Below are 18,807 nucleotides of genomic sequence, written 5' to 3'. Positions count from 1 at the left end.
ATCTAAATAACAAATACCAGGAAAATTAGCTCTTCAATGCAGAGAGTGACTCCATTATCAGGGAAGAATACATTGGCTTTGAATAATCTGAGAAGAGTGTAAAAGGAGTATACAGTATACCTTCTGTGTGTGTACGAACATGATACTGAAGATCTTACTAGCAATATATTTTTACGCTGTATTTTCAGAGAAGAATAACAAAGTCTTTCTCTTGTGAAGGAGAGACTATGTTTGCTTATAACAAAGTCAGTGAGAGGACTTGCTGTAAAGATGTATCAGGTACAGTGGGGATTCAGGGAGAAATCATAACCATTTGGGGAAATCAAGAAAATGTTTATAGGGAATTCATGATCAAGATAGGTCTTGAAAGAGAAGTAATAATAGCACAAAAGGATAACGCTAGTGGAAGACTCTAGTACAGGGACTGGCAAACCATAACTCTTAAGTGGACCACTTGTTTTTGTAAATAAAATTTCATTGGAGACATAGTCGTGCCCATTGGTTTATGTATAGTCTCTGACAGCTTTCCTGCTGTAGTGGCAGAGTTGAGCTGTTGAAATAGACCACAATAGTCTGCAAAGCCTAAAATGCTTACTATTTGGTCTTCTACAGAAAGAATGTTTGCTGTTCCCTACAAGTAGATAGACTCTGGGTGAGAAAGTATTATTAACTATTAAAGAAATGAAAATGGCATATTTATTTCGGCTAGAGAGGGAAGTCACTAATAGAAGATTGGGTGGTTAAAGAGGAGGTTAGCTTTGAGGAACTTTAGTAGGAAGACCATTACGGATAGAGAAGTGAAGGCCTCTCTAGAATGGGACAGTAGTTCCTTTTGGGATAGATGTGGCCTGTCCTTAATCATACTTTTCTAATCTTTCCCTCACTAGCCAAGAAGGATCAGGAAGGTGGAGAAGAAAAGAAATCTCTGCAAAAGAAAAAAGTGAAAGAGTTAAAGGTGTTGGATTCCAAGACAGCCCAGAATCTCTGTGAGTAACTGCGATCCCAGCAATTTGAAATGTGAAGGAGTTCTTCTGAGAGCCTAATTCTGGTGGATCCAGGGTCCCTTGATATGAAACTTAATAATTCTTGCTGTATACTTGGCATTGCATAGTAAATATCTGATATCTACTCCCTTCAATAGTACCACATGGTTGTTAGTATCTAGTTTTATGGTAAGAAAATAAAGGCAATAGGACTGTAAGGAATTTGCCTCGCCACATAGCGAATAAGAGACCGGTCCGAGAGTTAAGCCTCAGGTTTTATTTCAGAGCCCTAAGTATTTCCATTGCATCCATAGAAAATCTAACAAAAATTTTCTACCCATCGCATATTTCCTTCTTTCTCATTTTCTTTTAAGTATTTCCTTTATAGGTGGGTACTGGCATGACTTCAGTTAAATGTAAAATAACTTTGTGGTTAGAACAAATAATGTAAATCCTGTGCTTCTCAGAGTAGGATCAGTAGCTTCAAAGACTTCTGTTCTGAACTTTATCCTTATACTTATAACTCTGTTTGCTGGCAAATTTCAGATCAAAACTCCTCTGCAGAGTTGTTATAGGTTGTATTTAATGATCAGGATGAATGTTCATTTTTTTGTTCACTCTAACTGTCGATCTCCTGACTTTATGTTGAGTAATAAAGATTTAAATATTCGTTCAACAAATATTTGAGGGTCTCCCAGCTTTCAGGCTCTATTAGGCACATACTAGGCACGTGTTCAGAGATGAAAGGGTATGGATTCCATAAAAGCCACTCACAGTGGGGTGACGTGGCTATTGCCCCCATTTTACCAAGTGAGAAAACTAAAGTTCAGATGTTACGACTTAGCCAAGATCACACAGTTAACTTCTGGGTATGTGTCCTCGTTAAGTCAGTAATATAATGAGAATAGTAAGCTTTTACATCATTCTTGACTATATAATATTAGATCATTGACAACAAATATCACTAACTAGTGTCTGTAGGTAAGTCTTTTTATGGGAACTAAAGTGATGTGAGGCATAATAGTTGCTCTTCTCAAGATTATCTCTAGCAACGTAAAAATGAGTGATTTTTATTTTAGAAAATGATAAAAGACTGTGGGTAGTACATTGTTATTTCCAGTTGAATGATATCAATATGGAAAACAAAATTTAGGAAGAGAATTGAGTTTAGGATGGTCTAGGAAGTATTGTTTAGTGATTCAGTGATTATTAAATGCCTTTTCTATGGCGGGGAGGCAAAACCGAATAAGGTCATCCTCATGAGCCATATGCCTGGTGGAGATGAAAAAGTAAATATGATAATAGCACAGTTTGGTGAGTGCTGTGATGGAGGTGTGCGTGGATGATTATTAGAGCGCTGGGCAAGGTCTGGACCAAGTGGGAGGAGTGCTGGAGGGAGCTCAGCCTCGAGGTCATTCTAAGTGGGTTAAAACTTAACAGCAGACTAAAGGAAGGGTGAGAGCTGGCTTGTCTCATTTCAGGCATAGGGATCAGCGTGTGTGAAGGCACAGAGGCATGAGGTAACATTGTCCCAGTTCAGGAAGTGCAGTAGTTGAGAGCAGCTGAGTAAAGGCCATTTGTGGGGGAGTGGTGGTTGAAGAAGTTTTCAAGAAGTAGGCTAGATGATACAGACGTCTTGATAGGCTTAGGCTAAGAGGTATGTATTTTGACCTGAAAACTGTGGAAGTTATTGGAGGGATTTTAATTTAAAAAGTGAGAGATACAGCCCTCTGTAATTTTGGGGAGGACTACTTCAGCAGTGATTTTTGAGGCTGGATTGCTAGGAGATGGGGAGACGGGAAGATGTGTTATGTTATTGCTTTTAACTAGATGAGAGGTGATCAGGGCTGAAACTGAAGTTGTAAGAATGGATATGAAGGCAGAAGATACCAAGAAGAGAGAATTAATGGAACTTAGTGATTGATAGAGAGGAGAAAGATGTTTTCTTGGGTTAAGATCCCTCTATAGAGAGTGGAACCCTTTATGGAAGTAGAATCTGCTCCTGCTGGATTTTCCTGTCTTTTGTGGGGGAAGTGGTGGACGTGAATGAGAGGCTTAATGGTGGTGGGTAGAAATGATTGATTTAATTTTAGGACAGAATTTAAGATTCCTGTGGGACTCTCCAGGAGTGTATTAGGCATTTGGGTATATCAGGTGGAAGGTCTGACTGGAGATATGAATTTAGGAGGATAGCCTATGAGTCAGAGTTAAAACCATTAATTTACTTTTAAGGTTATTAACATTGAGGAGACAAGTAACAAAAAGGGGAGTCCTCAAAAAAACTGGAAAGGAGCAGCAAGGAAAATAGTCTGACACAGTCCTAAAAGTGGGAGTAGCGGTCGAATAAAATCAGGATCTGGCATTAGGAAAGGCAGTGACCTGGGCAGGAATCATTTCAGTATAGCATCAGTGGTACGAACAGAACTCTGGACTCCATTTGTATTTAAGTCCTGGCTCCAGTCCTTAGTAGCAGTGTGACCTTGGACAGGTAGGTTAAGTTCTTAAGTATTAGTTTCCTTTTCTGTCAAATGCGGCTAATAATACAAACTTACACATTATTATAAATAGGGTTAAATGAGATCATATGTGTAGATTATGTTTATGATACTAGGTCTTACATGGAATATGCACTCAACAAATGATTGTCATTTTTCCAGACTTTGTGGGGACAGAAGAGTTAATGAGAATGTGGAAGAGAGAATAGACTGGTGTTTTTAGTTTCTTTTTTTGTTTGAGATAGAAAAGGTTTGATTATGTGTATAGTTGTCCCTGATATCTGTGGGGTTCCAGGACCTCCAGCGATACCACAGTCCACAAGTACTCAAGTCCTTTATATAAAACGGTGTGGAACAGTCTGCCCTCTGTATCCATGGATGTGGAAGGCTGTCTGTATATGCTGAAGGAAGAGGCCCTTAGGGCCACCTGTGCTGTTGAAACGTGAGAAAAGGCTGGGTGCATGGATATAGTTCTGCTAAACTTAGAGAAGTGTCAGTGTACATTTTCTTCTAGATGATTCCAAAATAGTCCTTACTCAAGCCTTTCCTAGTTCCAGCTTTTCTGGTTCCAGCTGAGAGCCCCAGTGCTCATAAGAGAAAGCTTAGCAAGTAATTTGACCAGTACCTTCAATTTTCCACATTAAAAAGAAGCAAGATCTTTTTAGAACAAATAAGGAAGTGGTGGGACATTTGGGAGAACAGGGTCATTTTTTATGGAGGAGCTGGCAAGAGATCATGGACTGGGGACACGCAGAGGGTTCCTGGCCACCATCAGGGCCACTTCATAGAATCTGATCTGTGGTGTCCATCAGCCCAGGTGTAAGGGAAGAAGATGAGATGGCTGGGTTAACCAGGGACTGGAAGGAGGAGAAACCAGAGAGTAAGAATTGTAGTAGTAATAGGGCGGGAGTGAAAGGGCACACCACAGGGTCTGGGTTAAACAGAGAAAGCCAGCTAGAACTGAGACATTCAGAGAAAATGGAATGGTCGTCTCTATCATGAGAGAGTGTGTGCATGCAAGAGCACGCCGATGAGGTTGAAGAGTCAATTTGGGAACTAGTAAGCGAGAGCTGGAAGGATGAGAAGTGTTTGTTAGGGTGTGGGATATAGCAGTTTAAAAATCAGAGCATTTCAAGGCAGTGGCAGCTCTGAGGATAGAGTCAGGGAATGAGGAACTAAAATAGAATGGGATGAATGTTTTTGATGTATATAGATAGATCAAAGATTTCCTGTGTGAGCAAAGACAAGGAGTCAGTCACAGTGTTTGTAGAATGTGGTGCTTGGAACAGTGTGGCTGGTGTGTGAGTGATACAAATGTGGGGGTTCGCACAGGGGAAAACTGGGAGGTGGGAGCCTGAAACACGGCTCAGAAACCTGGATATTAACTATACAGGCAGTGAGGAGCTGGTGGAGGCTTCTGATCGTGACTTCAAGAGTATTCCTAGGAAAATTGTCCAACGTAGGTTTGTAGGATGGGCTGGAAGGTGGAAGAGACTGAGAAAAACATGTCTTTTGTATCTCATTTCCTGGCAGCAATCTTTTTGGGTTCCTTCCGCATGCCTTATCATGAGATTAAGAATGTCATCTTGGAGGTGAATGAGGCTGTTCTCACTGAGTCCATGATCCAGGTAAGGAGCAGGCTCTTCCTGGCGCTGGCTCTCTGCATCACTCAGCACCAGTCTGTCTCCTCTCTGCTTAGACCATGAGGACTCTCTTAAATATCATTGACTTAAAGAATGCTAGCTTTGGATAAGCTTCCATCCCTCTGGTAATCAGGTTATTTCTGGTATATTTTTCAAAAGTCCTGCCGTCTCACTGGATGCCTCCCCAACCACCTGACCCCAGCCCATGTTTCTTTCTTAGTGGTCCTCAGGCAGAGTGAGGGCCTGACAGGGGGCTCCCATTGTTGGCTCACCCCGCTCTAACTGAGACAATCCCTTCTCTCTTTCAGAACCTCATTAAGCAGATGCCAGAGCCAGAGCAGTTAAAAATGCTTTCTGAACTGAAGGATGAATATGATGATTTGGCTGAGTCAGAGCAGTTTGGTGTGGTGGTGAGTGGGGCCTCTGGCTCAGGCTCTTCTCTGACTCCCTCTTCCACAAGAGCATCGGGACACTTGCTTCCAGCCTCTTGTCCATTTTGAACCCATCTTTCTTTCTCCTCCCTACGCTGTAACTCAGATCCTGCTATAGGAGGCGTAGGCCTGTATCCTTTCCTTCCTCTTCTCTCTCTCTGCTGGCTGTAGTGGACTCCTTGTCTCTCCGCAGATGGGTGCAGTACCCCGCCTGCGGCCTCGCCTCAACGCCATCCTCTTCAAGCTGCAGTTCGGGGAGCAGGTGGAGAACATCAAGCCCGAGATCGTCTCGGTGACTGCCGCGTGTGAGGAGGTGCGAAAGAGCGAGAACTTCTCTAGCCTCCTGGAGATAACCTTGCTTGTCGGAAACTATATGAATGCTGGCTCCAGGAATGCTGGTGCTTTTGGCTTCAACATCAGCTTCCTTTGTAAGGTGAGCGGGACAATGGAAGGGAGGCCGTGGCCTCCAGGAGCCCAGTATGGCAGACTGCTGTTGGTCTAGGTGGCCTTGGGTGTCAGGACTCACCCTCTTCCCCTTTTCCCCTCCAAGCTTCGAGACACCAAGTCCACAGATCAGAAGATGACATTGTTGCACTTCTTGGCTGAGTTGTGTGAGAATGATCATCCCGAGGTCCTGAAGTTCCCAGACGAGCTTGCCCACGTGGAGAAAGCCAGCCGAGGTGAGGCAGATTGGGATGAAGCTAGAAGGGGGTTCCAAGCCCCAGAAATCTCTGCTCAGGGCAGGGAAAGAATCAATCTAGATTTTAGATCATTTTCAGTTCAGACAGTTGTAAAGAGGAATGGGAGGATGCTGGTGTGGTGTCTAAGCCACAGGGAGGGGTATGGGGCAGAAGAGGAAGTAGGAGAGCTCCATGTGTGCGAACGGGAAGCACTCTTCCCCTTTAGGAAAACATCAGACACCAGGAAGCAACTGGAGGAAAGAAAGGTAGGTGTTTGTCGTTTAAGTCAACAGCTTTTCTTATTCAGAAAGCATAGACTGGAATAACAAAAACCAGGCCTCGCCATTCTGGGACTAGGCAAAGAAAAAGCAGCATTTCGTAGAAATGGGAACAGATTTCTGCCCTCCCTTTGTATTTCTGTTTATGTCTCCTTCCTCTCAAACCCTGTTCTCTAAAATAAATGAGAACAAGATCCTGAGGGATTTCATAGATTGTTGTTAAATTAAATGAAGCCTCTCTTCTCTTCTTAGTATTATGAAGGTTGGAGGTTTAATCATCAAGTAATTTTAGTTTCACTGGAAAAATGTGTGAAACAATTGGAGAGTACATAAGAGAACTAAAATAATTAAGTACAGACCATAGCTGTGCCCTGAAGGACAGAGTAGGGTCTTGAGGCTGGAGGTAGTGAGCTCTTGCTGTCTGTTTCTGTGTCTACTTTAGTTTCTGCTGAAAACTTGCAAAAGAACCTAGATCAGATGAAGAAACAGATTTCCGACGTGGAACGTGATATTCAGAATTTCCCAGCTGCCACAGATGAGAAAGACAAGTTTGTTGAAAAAATGACCATATCCTTTCTTGAAAGGAGAGAGTTGCCACCTAGGAAAAGAAAACTTCCCATGGAGGGAGACAGGATAAACTGACGGCATACAATTCTTCCTCTTCAGAAAATGTGTTTCGCTAAGAACAGAGTTATTGAAAGCACTCTCATTGTTGTGTTTTGCATCAAGCCTTGCAGATAAAGTCTAAGTCTGCTTTGAGACCTTGCTCCCCGCCCCATCATACACACACAACATATCCCCTCCCCGCCCCTTCCCAAAGATGACTACTGCCACTGGACTTCTGATTTGCAATCTGATGAATTTATTTTCATGAAAACTGCATTGTATTGCCTTAGCATTTAATATGTTTTGGCCCCGTTTCCACAGCAGTAGATGCAGAACAGTCTCTTTTTTGACTTGCCAGCCCCTGTTCTGTAGGAATACCATAGTCAATGGTGTACTATTTCCCTGTTTGGATGTTTCAATTGCTTCTGGGTTTTGCTAATATGAACAGTGCTGTGCTACGCATCCATGTGTACAGATAGCAGTACGCACATGTGAGTGTTCGCAGGGCTGGAGAAGCTGGTCTGCTTCCTGGTGTTGGTCCTTGACTTGCTGCTGCACAGCTTTGTGAAGGATGCGCAGGAACAGTACAACAAGCTGCGGATGATGCATTCCAACATGGAGGCGCTCTACAAGGAGCTGGGCGAGTACTTCCTCTTTGACCCCAAGAAGTTGTCTGTGGAAGAATTCTTCATGGATCTGCACAACTTTAAGAATATGTTTGTGGTAAGCAGGGATGGCCTTCCTTGGTGGCTCAGTGGTAAAGAATCTGCCTGCCAAGCAGGAGACAAGAGTTCAATCCCTGGGTCGGGAAGATCCCCTGCAGAAGGGAATGGCAACCCACTCTAGTATTCTTGTGTGGGAAGTCCCATGGACAGAAGAGCCTGACCAGCCTACAGTCCATGGGGTTGGAAGAGTCGGACACAGGGAGGCCTGCGAAGTGGTGCTTCTGTCCATCTTTCTCACTTTCCACTGGGTTCATGTTGGTTGGTGGTGGGTGTGCACATGTGTGAGTGCCTTCGTGCCCATGTGTTCACTCCCCTCTCCCCCTAGCAAGCTGTCAAGGAGAACCAGAAGCGGCGGGAGACAGAGGAGAAGATGCGGCGAGCAAAGCTGGCCAAGGAGAAAGCAGAGAAGGAGCGGTTGGAGAAGCAGCAGAAGAGAGAGCAACTCATAGACATGAATGCTGGTGAGAAGCGAAGGGCCGATGGGCTGAGACAGGATCAGTTGGAAGGCTGCTCTGTCTAGAATCTAGAGGCCAGAGCACAGCTCATGTCTGAGCACAGCTCCTGGCAGATGCTGCTGGCAGCCTTCTGCCTCCACGGTCCTGACGCTGGACTTTAACCGTGGCTCTGAACACACACGCTCCAGTGCTCCACTCTGTCTTTTCCCTCCTTTGCTGTCCTGCACTATGTCTCGTCTCTGCAGTGACTTAGTGTTGCTGTAATATGTATACTTGCCTTCTGCTTGTCCAAAAATTTCCCTGTCCGGTTTTCATACCCTCTACAACATCTTGTGCTCTTTCCCTCAGATTGTGTTCCTGGCCCTGCTCCTGTCTTTTAATGGTTTGTCTTCCCTTTCTGCTTATTTCGCCAAATGTTGTGTCCCCAGGACCTTCGCACGGTTGTACCCACCTATCAGACTGTAAATGGACTGCACTTCTGCAAAGGGGGCAGGGGAGCTGGCCACCTTCTTCTTTCTTCAGTGGACTTTGTATTTCACTCTCAGAAGCATGTCTTTGTTGAAACATATGGCCTCAATTACTGGCCCTCTGTTTCCTGTTTCTGCTGCTTTCCTGCTGCCGACTCCCTGCGCTCTCTGGCTGCTCTCTCTGTGGGCAGCGGAAATTCAGCATCCATTACATGGCCCTGAGCTGATGCCACCCTTCTTGACCCCGAGGGGCTACGAGCCATCTAAGTAAAGAGGTTCTCCGGGCTGCTGGGTCTGGCAAGAATCAGCGCTGCGCTGAGCACAAGGGGTGAGGGGCTCTAGCATTTTTGCTCGCAGGGACTTGACTTTGGCCACTCCTGTTGTGGTATGATTAGGGACCTGAAGCACCCTGCATTTCTATTTTTTCTTTATATTTTTTTGGGAAGCAGTTCCCCTGCCCTTACTCCAGTTGTATGTAAGCCACAAACTTTGCTCTAATAATAAACAAGCCCACGTGAGGTATATCCTTCACCTTTCCCCCCTTCTCCCCAAGCCTCTAGAGTTTGTGCCTAGTTATTGTTTAGGGTGTAATAGGGAAAGGTGGAGTCCAGCTGATTTGTGGGATGAAGGCTGCACACATCATCAGTCAGCACAGGGGACCCTGCCCTGGACCACGTCCCCAGGGCAAATAAATGAGGTTGGAATGTAGGTCAGCTGCACTGGTGGCATTCAGCCAGCAGGTGGCGCTGGGAGCAGTGAGTCCAGCTTTACAGCTGGCAGCCTGCTGGCTCCTAGGGATTTCAGTTTAAGATTTCACCACCCTTAGCTGTTGCCATGGAAACAGAGCCGAGCTGGAATAAGGATTCTACATTAACTCTTTGTATTCCAACCAGCAGCTCCTCTTAGATTCTGAGCTGACTTCAGGAAGATGCAGCCACTGGGGGCAGTACTTAAGTGAAATGCACTCTTGAGAGGTGGTCTCTCCTCAGCCCTGCTCTGAAACTGACACCAGGCTTTCCATGAGGGGTTTATGTAGGATAAAGAGAGTGACCTAGTTCCTTATTAACTTCATAATCCCAGCCTCTGTACTCACCCCAGTCTTAGAGTCGGGCAGTTCTCTGTGCTGGTTTTGATGGGGATGGGAAGGGCGGCGGCACTGCAGGAACATTATCCAGGGTCTGCAGTGGCTGGTAGCCAGTGAAACCTAATGTTTTAACCATTTGCAAACAGACACAAGTAAACATGGACTGTGAAACCTGAGATTGAGCCCGCTGTGTGCTGAGCCCCCAGAAACTGTGGACAAGGGCAAGCTATACATACAGCGGAAATGCATTTTTTTGTGTGGGGCTCAACCCATGGATGCTGCTCAGGCTGAAAAGCTTACATCTCCATCTTTGTTCACGACAGAGGGTGATGAGACAGGTGTGATGGACAGTCTTCTGGAAGCCCTGCAGTCAGGCGCAGCATTCCGACGGAAGAGAGGACCCCGTCAGGGTAAGTCAGCAAATGGAGCCCAGCCTGGGTGCTGAAGGAAGGCGGTGAAGCCTCTCTGCTCCTGCTCATTTTAGGCTAAGAGCAGGTGATGATGTTCTGAGGGTTTATAAACTTCCCCACAATGTCCCTGCATGTAGAGTGGATTATCCAGTCCTCTTCTAATTGTTAGAAAGGACTGACGTGGAGAACTAGGATTTGCGGGACTGACAACATACTGCATTTGGTTTTTCTTACATTTCTCTTCATTCTTGAGGCAGAAATGTAGGCTAAGCATTGTGCAAGACACAGATATGGGTAGGCATCTGGGTAACAAAAAATTGATGTAAATTCAAAACCATACATTAGATATAGGAATACAAGGAAAATAAGCGTCCTTACTCTCAGTTTCACAAACAGAAGACACAGAGGGTAATAGTTCAGAATCCTATAGAGAGAAGGCTGGGTGTCATTCTCTCCAGATGTGTTAAATAAGGGTGTGGAGGAGCATCTTGACCGAAGCTCATGCCGTGTCTGAGAACCTCCTTTTCCCGAGGGCTAGTCAGCCTGTACCGCTCTCACTGTCCCTGTTTACCGCCCCCCTCACCTGCCTTTCAGAAGATTTAAGTGGATTACGTTGAGCCAGAGCCTCTAAGAAGAATTACGGGGATAGGACAAATGATCCAGGCATTAGTGTGGGGAAGGATCAACAGATAAATCGCCTTTGAGGAAGTGTATAGTGGGCAGAGACTGTTCCAGAAGAACGTAGGTCCAGAGCTCCTCCTCACAACCTGCACTGCACAGTCTGGTGAAGGCCCTTTAGGACTGGGAATGTGGGCTTCCTTCCTAGGTTGAAGGGTGGGCATTACAGAAAAGGCGGCCTTAAGCTTTGTTCCCTATTCCCTGGCCGATGCGTTCTGTAGGCCTGTGTGATAGGAACTTCACTTCGAGGCTGTTGTACAGGTTGTGCGGTTTGCTTTGGCCACTGCTGAGCTATTAACAGTGACATCTGTAGGCCGATGGCACCTGCCTTAGCCTGTTAAGAGGACCTTACAATCCAGGGCATGGAGTGTGCTCGCCCCACACAGTGCCCTGGCCCAAACACTGGATCACTATGAGAATGCCTGCCTGTTTCTGCCAATATGCTGAATACCCGGAGGGAAATTCCCTACTGAGGGCCCTTCCGTATGACTTCAAAACCTTCCCAAACAGAAGAATGTCTAGTTAGAACTCTGTTTGCTGGCATCCTCTGCGTACAGCCTCTCTAGAGGAGGAGAGGTGAGTATGGTGGGTTTAGATCTTCGGAGATATACGTTTGGTCTTCTAGATCTGGGTGTGGTAGAGTGTGAACTAGTAGTATTTTTTGCGTTTAGTCTTTAGAGAGTCTTGTGACATTGTTTCCTCCCCACCATATAACGTGATGTGGCCTGACATTAAGTGTTTCCAGATAAACAAAAACACACCACCTCTCCCTGTTTTCCTCCATCCTGTTAGCTAACTGCCAGCCTTCATCAGACTTGAGGTGGGGAATTCCCTTTTCATTTTCTTCCAGTGGAACTGAACCAGAATCCCAGATGCTTCCTGAACACAGGGAACCAGACATCAATGGCTTCCCTCTCCTGGGGATGCCCCATTGCCCACTTCTTCCCAGGTGGGAAACCAGGACTTACAGGCCGAAGCAGCAGGGATTTTGGTAAAACCTAACCTGTCAGCAGAAGACCTGAATTAGTCAAAGTACTGTTTCCCAGTGCAAAAAGGAGGAGGAGGAGACTTAGGTGAAAATGACAACTACATGCTTTTAGAATTGGCTCCATCCTTATCTTTCTGGGCTCTGGGGTCACTAAACACACTGGACATATCTGGGAGAAGCTCTCAGGGGAAACATTTCCTGTTACTCTGATAAGCCCTGTAGACATTGGTACATTCACTTCCGAGTAAGTGGCTTGGAGCCATGAAACAGAAGGCCAGGCAGCACAGTCGAGCACCGAGAGCACAGGTCTAGACGGGGTCAGAAGACCCAATGTCAGATCTAACTGATGCTGTCTAGATTACTCGAGACAAGTTTCTGGGACTCAGTTTCTTCATGTCTAAGAGGAGAGTTGGGTTAAGAGGAGAAAAGAAAGGTTGGACACAGAAGGCCACACTGTAAAACTGTAAAGGCTTTGGTGACTGGGGGTTTCCCTGAGTGGCTACTGGACATAGTTGATTCACCCTTTGCTTGGCTGTCTCTGACTACTGCTGCCGACTGGCTGCCCTGAGCCAGAAAACCAGAGTGCTGTCACACAGGTCTGCCTCACAGCCCTCTTCAATCCCAGAGAGGCAGCTGTCCATAGTCAAAGACACTAGCTTCTGCCCTCGGATTTAAAGGAATGTTTTAAAAAATCTTCTGGTCTCTGGAGACCCGAGGGAGTGACCAGTGTACAAAGACCCATTGAGGAGCTGGAAGAGGAGAGTGACTATCAGGGCTGGTTCATTAAAAGTGACATGTAAACTGCTGTGATCTGCAGGGCGTGGGAGAACAATGCTGTGAGTGTCAGGGGGAAGAATCCATGTGATTGTATTACAGCAGATATTTCAGGCTGTCTGAGTCAGCTTCTGGTTTTAGTGACTCAACTTTATCTCCATGTCTGAACTGTGGCTTCTTATATACAGGCCATCTGCTCACTGGGATAAAAGTGAAGGGAAGAAAGAAATTCATCTCCGTCTGCCTTTCCTTCCCCCTGCCACTTCCCAGCTTCCTGCTAAGCTCCCCCTACACGGATAGAACCTTAGAGTTGGGACTAGCTCTAAAGATCTCCAGTGTTTAGCAGCTCACCTTCTCTTAGGTAACAGGGCTTGAAATCCAGGTAAGGTCTTGCCAAGATCTGCTGGTAGAGCCAGAACTGGAGCCTGCTTTTATGAATCCAGGTCCAGGACTCTTTCCACAAGGCCTGTGTGAGGAGCAGGAAATGATGGTGAGCCCTCTGTGTGGGCCAGAAATACTCTTACACTCTCCTTCTGCCAAGGAGAGCCTGGATGTGGTGAAATCGGTTCAGGGAAATTTCCAATGTCCACATGTCTAGAGAACTTAAGAGTGTTTCCTCTACCACCACTTATATCTCCCTCCACTTGTGTATTAATAAAAATAGGACAGGAATTAGTGCTTCAGACAGGGCTGAGCTCTTCAGGGGCGACGACTGCGCACCTGCCCCAGTTTCCTCTTCCCTAAGGAAGCTCGTTAACAAGAGTGCTTCCTCCAGAGTAGCAGTTCCTAGCCTGTGTTTTATAAATACCTTTTTCTAATTCATCTATGCCTGATTTTGCTGGTGTTTTTATCTGGCTCAGCCCTAACGTGTAGGGATCTGGCCTAAGAGAGCTTTGACCAGTGTCTCAAGGTTAGGGCTCCCTGGTCCCATAGAAGCAAAATATGCTTCTGCAGCTACTTTTCAATAGTCTCAACAAGTACGCAAGTTAGGGAAAGGCTCGGAGGGCATCTGCTGGAGGGTCAAGCTGCGGCCCTGAAGCTGGGGTGGCGGCCAGGATTCCTTGATCCTGTTCCCAGTTCCCACAGGAGTTTTCTTGTTCTGACCTTAGGCCACATCAGGTATCCCCACTTTCTAGGCTTAAAAGGGAAATTTTGGTCTTTCCCAACTTACCCTCCACTCCATTTTTATGAATCTGTAATGCATCAGCAGCTTTTTTAATCTAGAAGAATATAGAGACATGCTTGACTAGGTACAAACTGGTATCTTCTGAGTTGAGAGAAAGAAACCCAAGAGAGAAACAGCTAAAGATACTTCCCACTTGAATTCTGACTTTGCCCATGTTGTCCAAGATGAATGCTCCTGTAGTTCCTTTTCCCTGGGTCCAGAGTCAGGAAGTAGTATTTTAACATGTACTTAGCCCTTGAGTCACATACAAACAAATATAATTGGAATATTTTCTCAAGTGCTGGTGACTGAATTCGAAGAATCAGCCACCACCTTTCCGGACATGAGAAGTAGGGTCCTAGAGGAGGGAGTATTTCAAAAAAGAGCAAAAACCAAGCAGGTGTGAAGCAGATTTTGCTGGAGATAGACGACCATCCTGGTTGCACTCCCATGGGCCCCTTCCCTCCCTGCTCAGTCCCTGAGGCAGCATCACAAGGGATGTGAAATCCTGTGGTCTCCGCCGCATGCCTTCCCCCTGTGCCTGCCAGCCAGGCTCTTCACTGGTCTTTCTCCTCTTATTAGACAATCCCAGTCCCTGGGAGGAGGAGGAGGAGATCTATAAATTGGTAACCTGTGGGCATGCCGTGTGCTCCCTCTTACCTGTGTGTAGACTTGGTCACGCTTCTGCAGAGGCCGACAGCCCTGGGGAAAGCCTGGGCCCCCTGACCCTGTTTGGCTTCCGTCCCACCTCAAGCTTTTTGCTGGTCCCAAGAAGGCAGGGTGGACGCTTGCTTCACTGGCTCTTCAGGACCTCTTCCTGCTCACACCCGCTGCTGCCCTGTCCTGCACTCGAGAGTGTGGCCTTCTGTCCTCTGTCTGCTTCTTCAAGGTTTAGGCGCTGCTTTCTCCACCCAGCTTCCTGTGACCCAGAGCTGGGTTTTTTGTTATTTTAATTGATGTATCAATCACATTCCTAAAATGCACCCCTTTAAAGTATACAGCTGTGGTTTCAGTATACTCACAAGGTTGTACAGCCATCACCACTAATTCCAGAACATTTCATCACCCCCAAAAAAGACCCCATGCCCATTAGCAGTCACACCCCCTTTAACACCTCCCCCAGGCCCTTGCAACCACACATCTACTGTCTCTGGATTTGCCCATTCTAGACATTTCATAGAATGGGAATTACAGCATCTGTGGCCTTTGTCTCTGGCTTCTCTGACCCCAGGCAGGCTGCTCTTTGTGCCCCGCAGTCTCTCTGGGCCACTCTGAGGCCAAGCGGCAGACAGCTGGAGACAGGCTCGGTCCCAAGGATCGGCTTTCTGCTTGAGGATACAGGACCAGGAACGTGGAGTCTATGAATTAATGAGTGTCTGGGACAACTCCCAGCAGTTAGGACAGGAACTCGTGGAGGGACTGGTTCTTCTCTTCCTATTTAGGGTGGCCACTGAAGCTTCACTAGCCCTTAGCCTGTCAGGCTGAGGCCTCTGTAGGGTTCCTTCTGGCCTCCCCAACATACCTTCCCTCACCCTTCTCCCTTCACACACCCACACACACTGCACACCTGCCCTTGGCCTTTGGATCACCACTGCTGCCCTTGAAGAGCTGGACAAGAGCTCGCTGCGTGGGCATGGCCCAAGCGGGAGGGTTGAACACAGGTGGGGTGGCCTCATGTGTGACAGTGCACGGCTGCTGCTCCTCTCTGCAGGAGCCCCTCTGGCCGCCACACAGCCTTCCCTGCCCTGGGCTGGCTGACAGTGATTTTGGCCTAGGAGCTTCCATGAGGACTGCCAAGAAAACAAAATACTACTATTGTTTACTAAGCTTGAGTCTGTTTACATCCAATGACTCTCCAATGAGAAAACAGATTTTGAGTACTTATCGCTCTCCCTGCTGATACTTGAGCCCCGCTCTGTCTGCAGAGCTGTATTTACACTCTTGTACTGCTTGTCACAAGGAATGTGAGAGCCAGACTTGCTCTCCTGCTTGCACCATGCTCTGCCCCTACTCCTGCCCCCACAAAGGTATCTTCCATGTGTTCTTGGCTCTCTCCCCGTCCTGTACAAGAAGGGCCTCTGAACTGACCTGGCCAATGCGTGTGCATGGCTTCTGGCCGAGTATCTGCCGTAGAGATGGAGAGGGATTGGAAACTGGCCTTCTGTGGACAGGATGGCTTGTGTCTTCTCTTGCAGGTGTCAGGAAGGCAGCGTGTGCAGCCACATCTCAGCTAGTCTCAGAGCTGACCAAGGAGGATGCCATGACCTGTGTTCCTGCCAAGATGCCTAAGAAGAGTGAGGAAGTCCCCACCATCCTCGAGGAGACCACAGAGTTGCTCGGCCGTGCAAGCTAAGCCAGGTCCTGGGGCCACGGCAGCTCCTCGGTGGAGCCCCCGACTGTCCCGCCTGCAGCATGTGCCTGAAGGGTCGCGGAGGTGTTCCTCTGCGGTGGCCGCTCCCATCACCCTGACCCCACCTTACTCTCCGGCATGCTGCTCTCTGCCCATCGCACACAGCTTCAGCTGCCTGGAAGCCAGAAGTGTGGGGGGCCCAAGCCCAACCGGGGCAGTCCTGGCTCGTTACCAAAGCAGGCTCCGTGTTTGCTGCCTTAACCCCAAGTGTCTCCACTGTTCTCCGGGGCCTCATCTCAGACAAGGCCCACCTGCTCTCTCAGCCCCTGCCTCTCTAGTGGGCTTTGCCTAGGTCAGTTGTGCTGGGTTTGTGCTTTTCTGTTGTGTGTTCTCTGGTCCTGAGAGCAGCATGGGCTTAGGAACCTCTGGGCTCCATCCCCCAGCTCTGCTCTGCCTGCCCCGGCTCCTGTTGTCTATTATTGGTGGGGAGGCACTGGGAGGTGCTTCCAAGGAAGTGGGGAGCAGATCCCCCTCCCACCCCACCATTTGAGAAAGACCTCCCCAAACAAGGAGGATCTGCCTAGGCCAGGGCCTGGGGGCGGGCAGGCAGGCAGGGCAGGGTGGGGCGGAGCCGCCCCCAGCCTGCTGCCGTGCTGTGCACCTGCCCTGGCCTCTCTCAACCCTCCCCCGTACCAGCCCCCAGCGGCTGAGCCACGGGCCCTCCTCACGCCCTCCCCAGAGCTTTGGTCTCATCTGAAAGTGTGGGCTGTCCTGTGACCATCCCCACACCTTACCCTCTGTCTCCAAGGAAAGGGGAGGTGGAGCCTCCTGGTTGAGAAATTGTTTTGCAAATGGATCTATTTTTATATGAATTTTTTTTTTAAAGAAAAATAAGCCTTCCTCCTTTCACCTCCATAATATAAGAGGCTTTGATGGCAGGTTCCAGAGTCCCTGGGATTTCTCACCACAAGCCTCAATTCTGAGCAAGGCCCTGGACCTCCATTCAGCCCTGAAGCCTCTGGGCCCTCAAGGCCAGTGCAGACTCTCACCCCCAACATCTGACTTGGGGGCCAGAGGCGGCTCTTCTCTGGTTGAGCTGGACCAGGCCTAAGCGTAATAGGAGCTCTCAAACAACAAAGAGTTTTTATAAATTTAATATATTTATCAAGCCAAATGTGCAGATGCTAACTGGACGCTCTGGAGAAGTGGGCCCAGGGACGCCCCACCCTGTTCTCTCTTCAGCAGTGGGAAGGCCACATATTTCGGTGGCCACAGCCACAGGAAGCTCAGATTCTCTGGCTAAAGGTAACACTTTGCCCTCCTGTGCTCCTCTTAGCTTCCCGCCACCCCCAGGTAGGGGGCGAGAATGGCACTGGAAAGGCCTGGCCCTAAAGTAGAGTTCTTAGAGCAAGGGGAGCTTAGGAGACCTCAGGCGCCCCCAGGGAGGCCTTGAGGCTGGGCAGAAGGGTTCTGGTTGCTAGAGCCTGTGTGCAAAGGGGCGCCAGCAGCCCCCCTGAGCTAGTGCTGGGAGGACTATGGTGGGGGTGGGGGGCCTGCTACTCCCCTCAGTCCTCTCCTCCCTGCTGACATCTGGGGCTTTGACCCTTTCTTTTTTAATCTACTTTTGCTAAGATGCATTTAATAATAATAATAAAGGGACAAAATGCAAACCTGTTTCCCTCGCCTCTTGGGCTTCTGGGATGTCATCACCTCCAGTTTGTTGGGTTTGTCTCCAACTGTTAATAAAGCATTGAAACAGTACTGCCTTACAGCTTCCTTGTGAATTTCTGCACTCTTCACTGTCATCCAGGCTCCTCCCCGGTTGTCCTGCCTCAAGCCTGTGACTGACTTGACAAATCATCAGAAGGGTGGCGGCACCTTTGAGTGCTGGATGGGTGCAGGGCTGGCTGCCTCTGTAAGGGAGTGGGGCCCCAGTTCAGCCCCTGCCCTTCTGCATTGCTGCCTGTTAGCTCAGAACCCTTTTCTGGGACTCCACCCCCACCTCCCCATGACTCCAGACCTCACCTGCAGTTTCCTGGCAGTACCTAGGCCTCTCTTGCTAAGGGAAGCCTGTGACTGCCATTCTCCCACATTCCCCTCCCTGTGGACACACTTGGTGGCCACAGACCACCTTCCCGGCTAGGGCTTACCCTGGGGTGGGAACCTGAGCCTGCCCAGTAGAGGTCAAAAGACAGACGTCTTGATACTCAGACTTGTTTGAGCACGCAGTGGCCTGCACAAAGAAACCTTACAGACCAGACCAGGATAGACAAGGTGGGGCTTGGAGAGGACAGGAGGCCATTTGGGCAGCTCTGGAACTAAAAGCCTCATTAGGTAGCCCTGCAGCCTGGGCAGCTCTCTCTCCAGGATGTCTGGGGATGTGGAGGTGGGCTCCCTGCGTCCTTCCTCCCTACCCCCGGGGGCCATGCGTTTCTGGCTTAGGCCGCACAGGCACACGCACCAATGAGGGGACCAACCACAGCTGCTCACACGCTCTGCTCTGCCAGTCTCCTGCCGCACCTGGAATACAACCAGGGCGACACCCCGCCCTCTGCAGCCTGGCTCTCAGAAACAACACCCTGCTTGCATCTCAGG

The 18,807-nt window shown here is 48.1% G+C and overlaps 1 protein-coding gene across 1 annotated transcript; it reads left to right on the top strand.

Moving 5' to 3' along the window:
- The first annotated feature begins 212 nt into the window (after positions 1-212).
- Positions 213-17,978, top strand: LOC138988560 (protein diaphanous homolog 1-like). The gene is made up of 12 exons (XM_070374506.1): positions 213-279; positions 888-986; positions 5,012-5,106; positions 5,430-5,531; positions 5,746-5,985; positions 6,103-6,232; positions 6,953-7,078; positions 7,676-7,839; positions 8,167-8,302; positions 10,171-10,257; positions 14,445-14,488; positions 16,058-17,978. The coding sequence occupies exons 1-12, from the start codon at positions 228-230 to the stop codon at positions 16,094-16,096; spliced, it is 1,314 nt and encodes a 437-aa protein (XP_070230607.1). The 5' UTR covers positions 213-227; the 3' UTR covers positions 16,097-17,978.
- Positions 17,979-18,807: the final 829 nt, after the last annotated feature.

The sequence above is a fragment of the Bos mutus genome, chromosome 7 (assembly GCF_027580195.1).
Source record: "Bos mutus isolate GX-2022 chromosome 7, NWIPB_WYAK_1.1, whole genome shotgun sequence".
Taxonomy (NCBI): domain Eukaryota; kingdom Metazoa; phylum Chordata; class Mammalia; order Artiodactyla; family Bovidae; genus Bos; species Bos mutus.
Note: the sequence above shows the minus strand (reverse complement) of the source record. Positions and strands in the feature narration are given on the sequence as shown.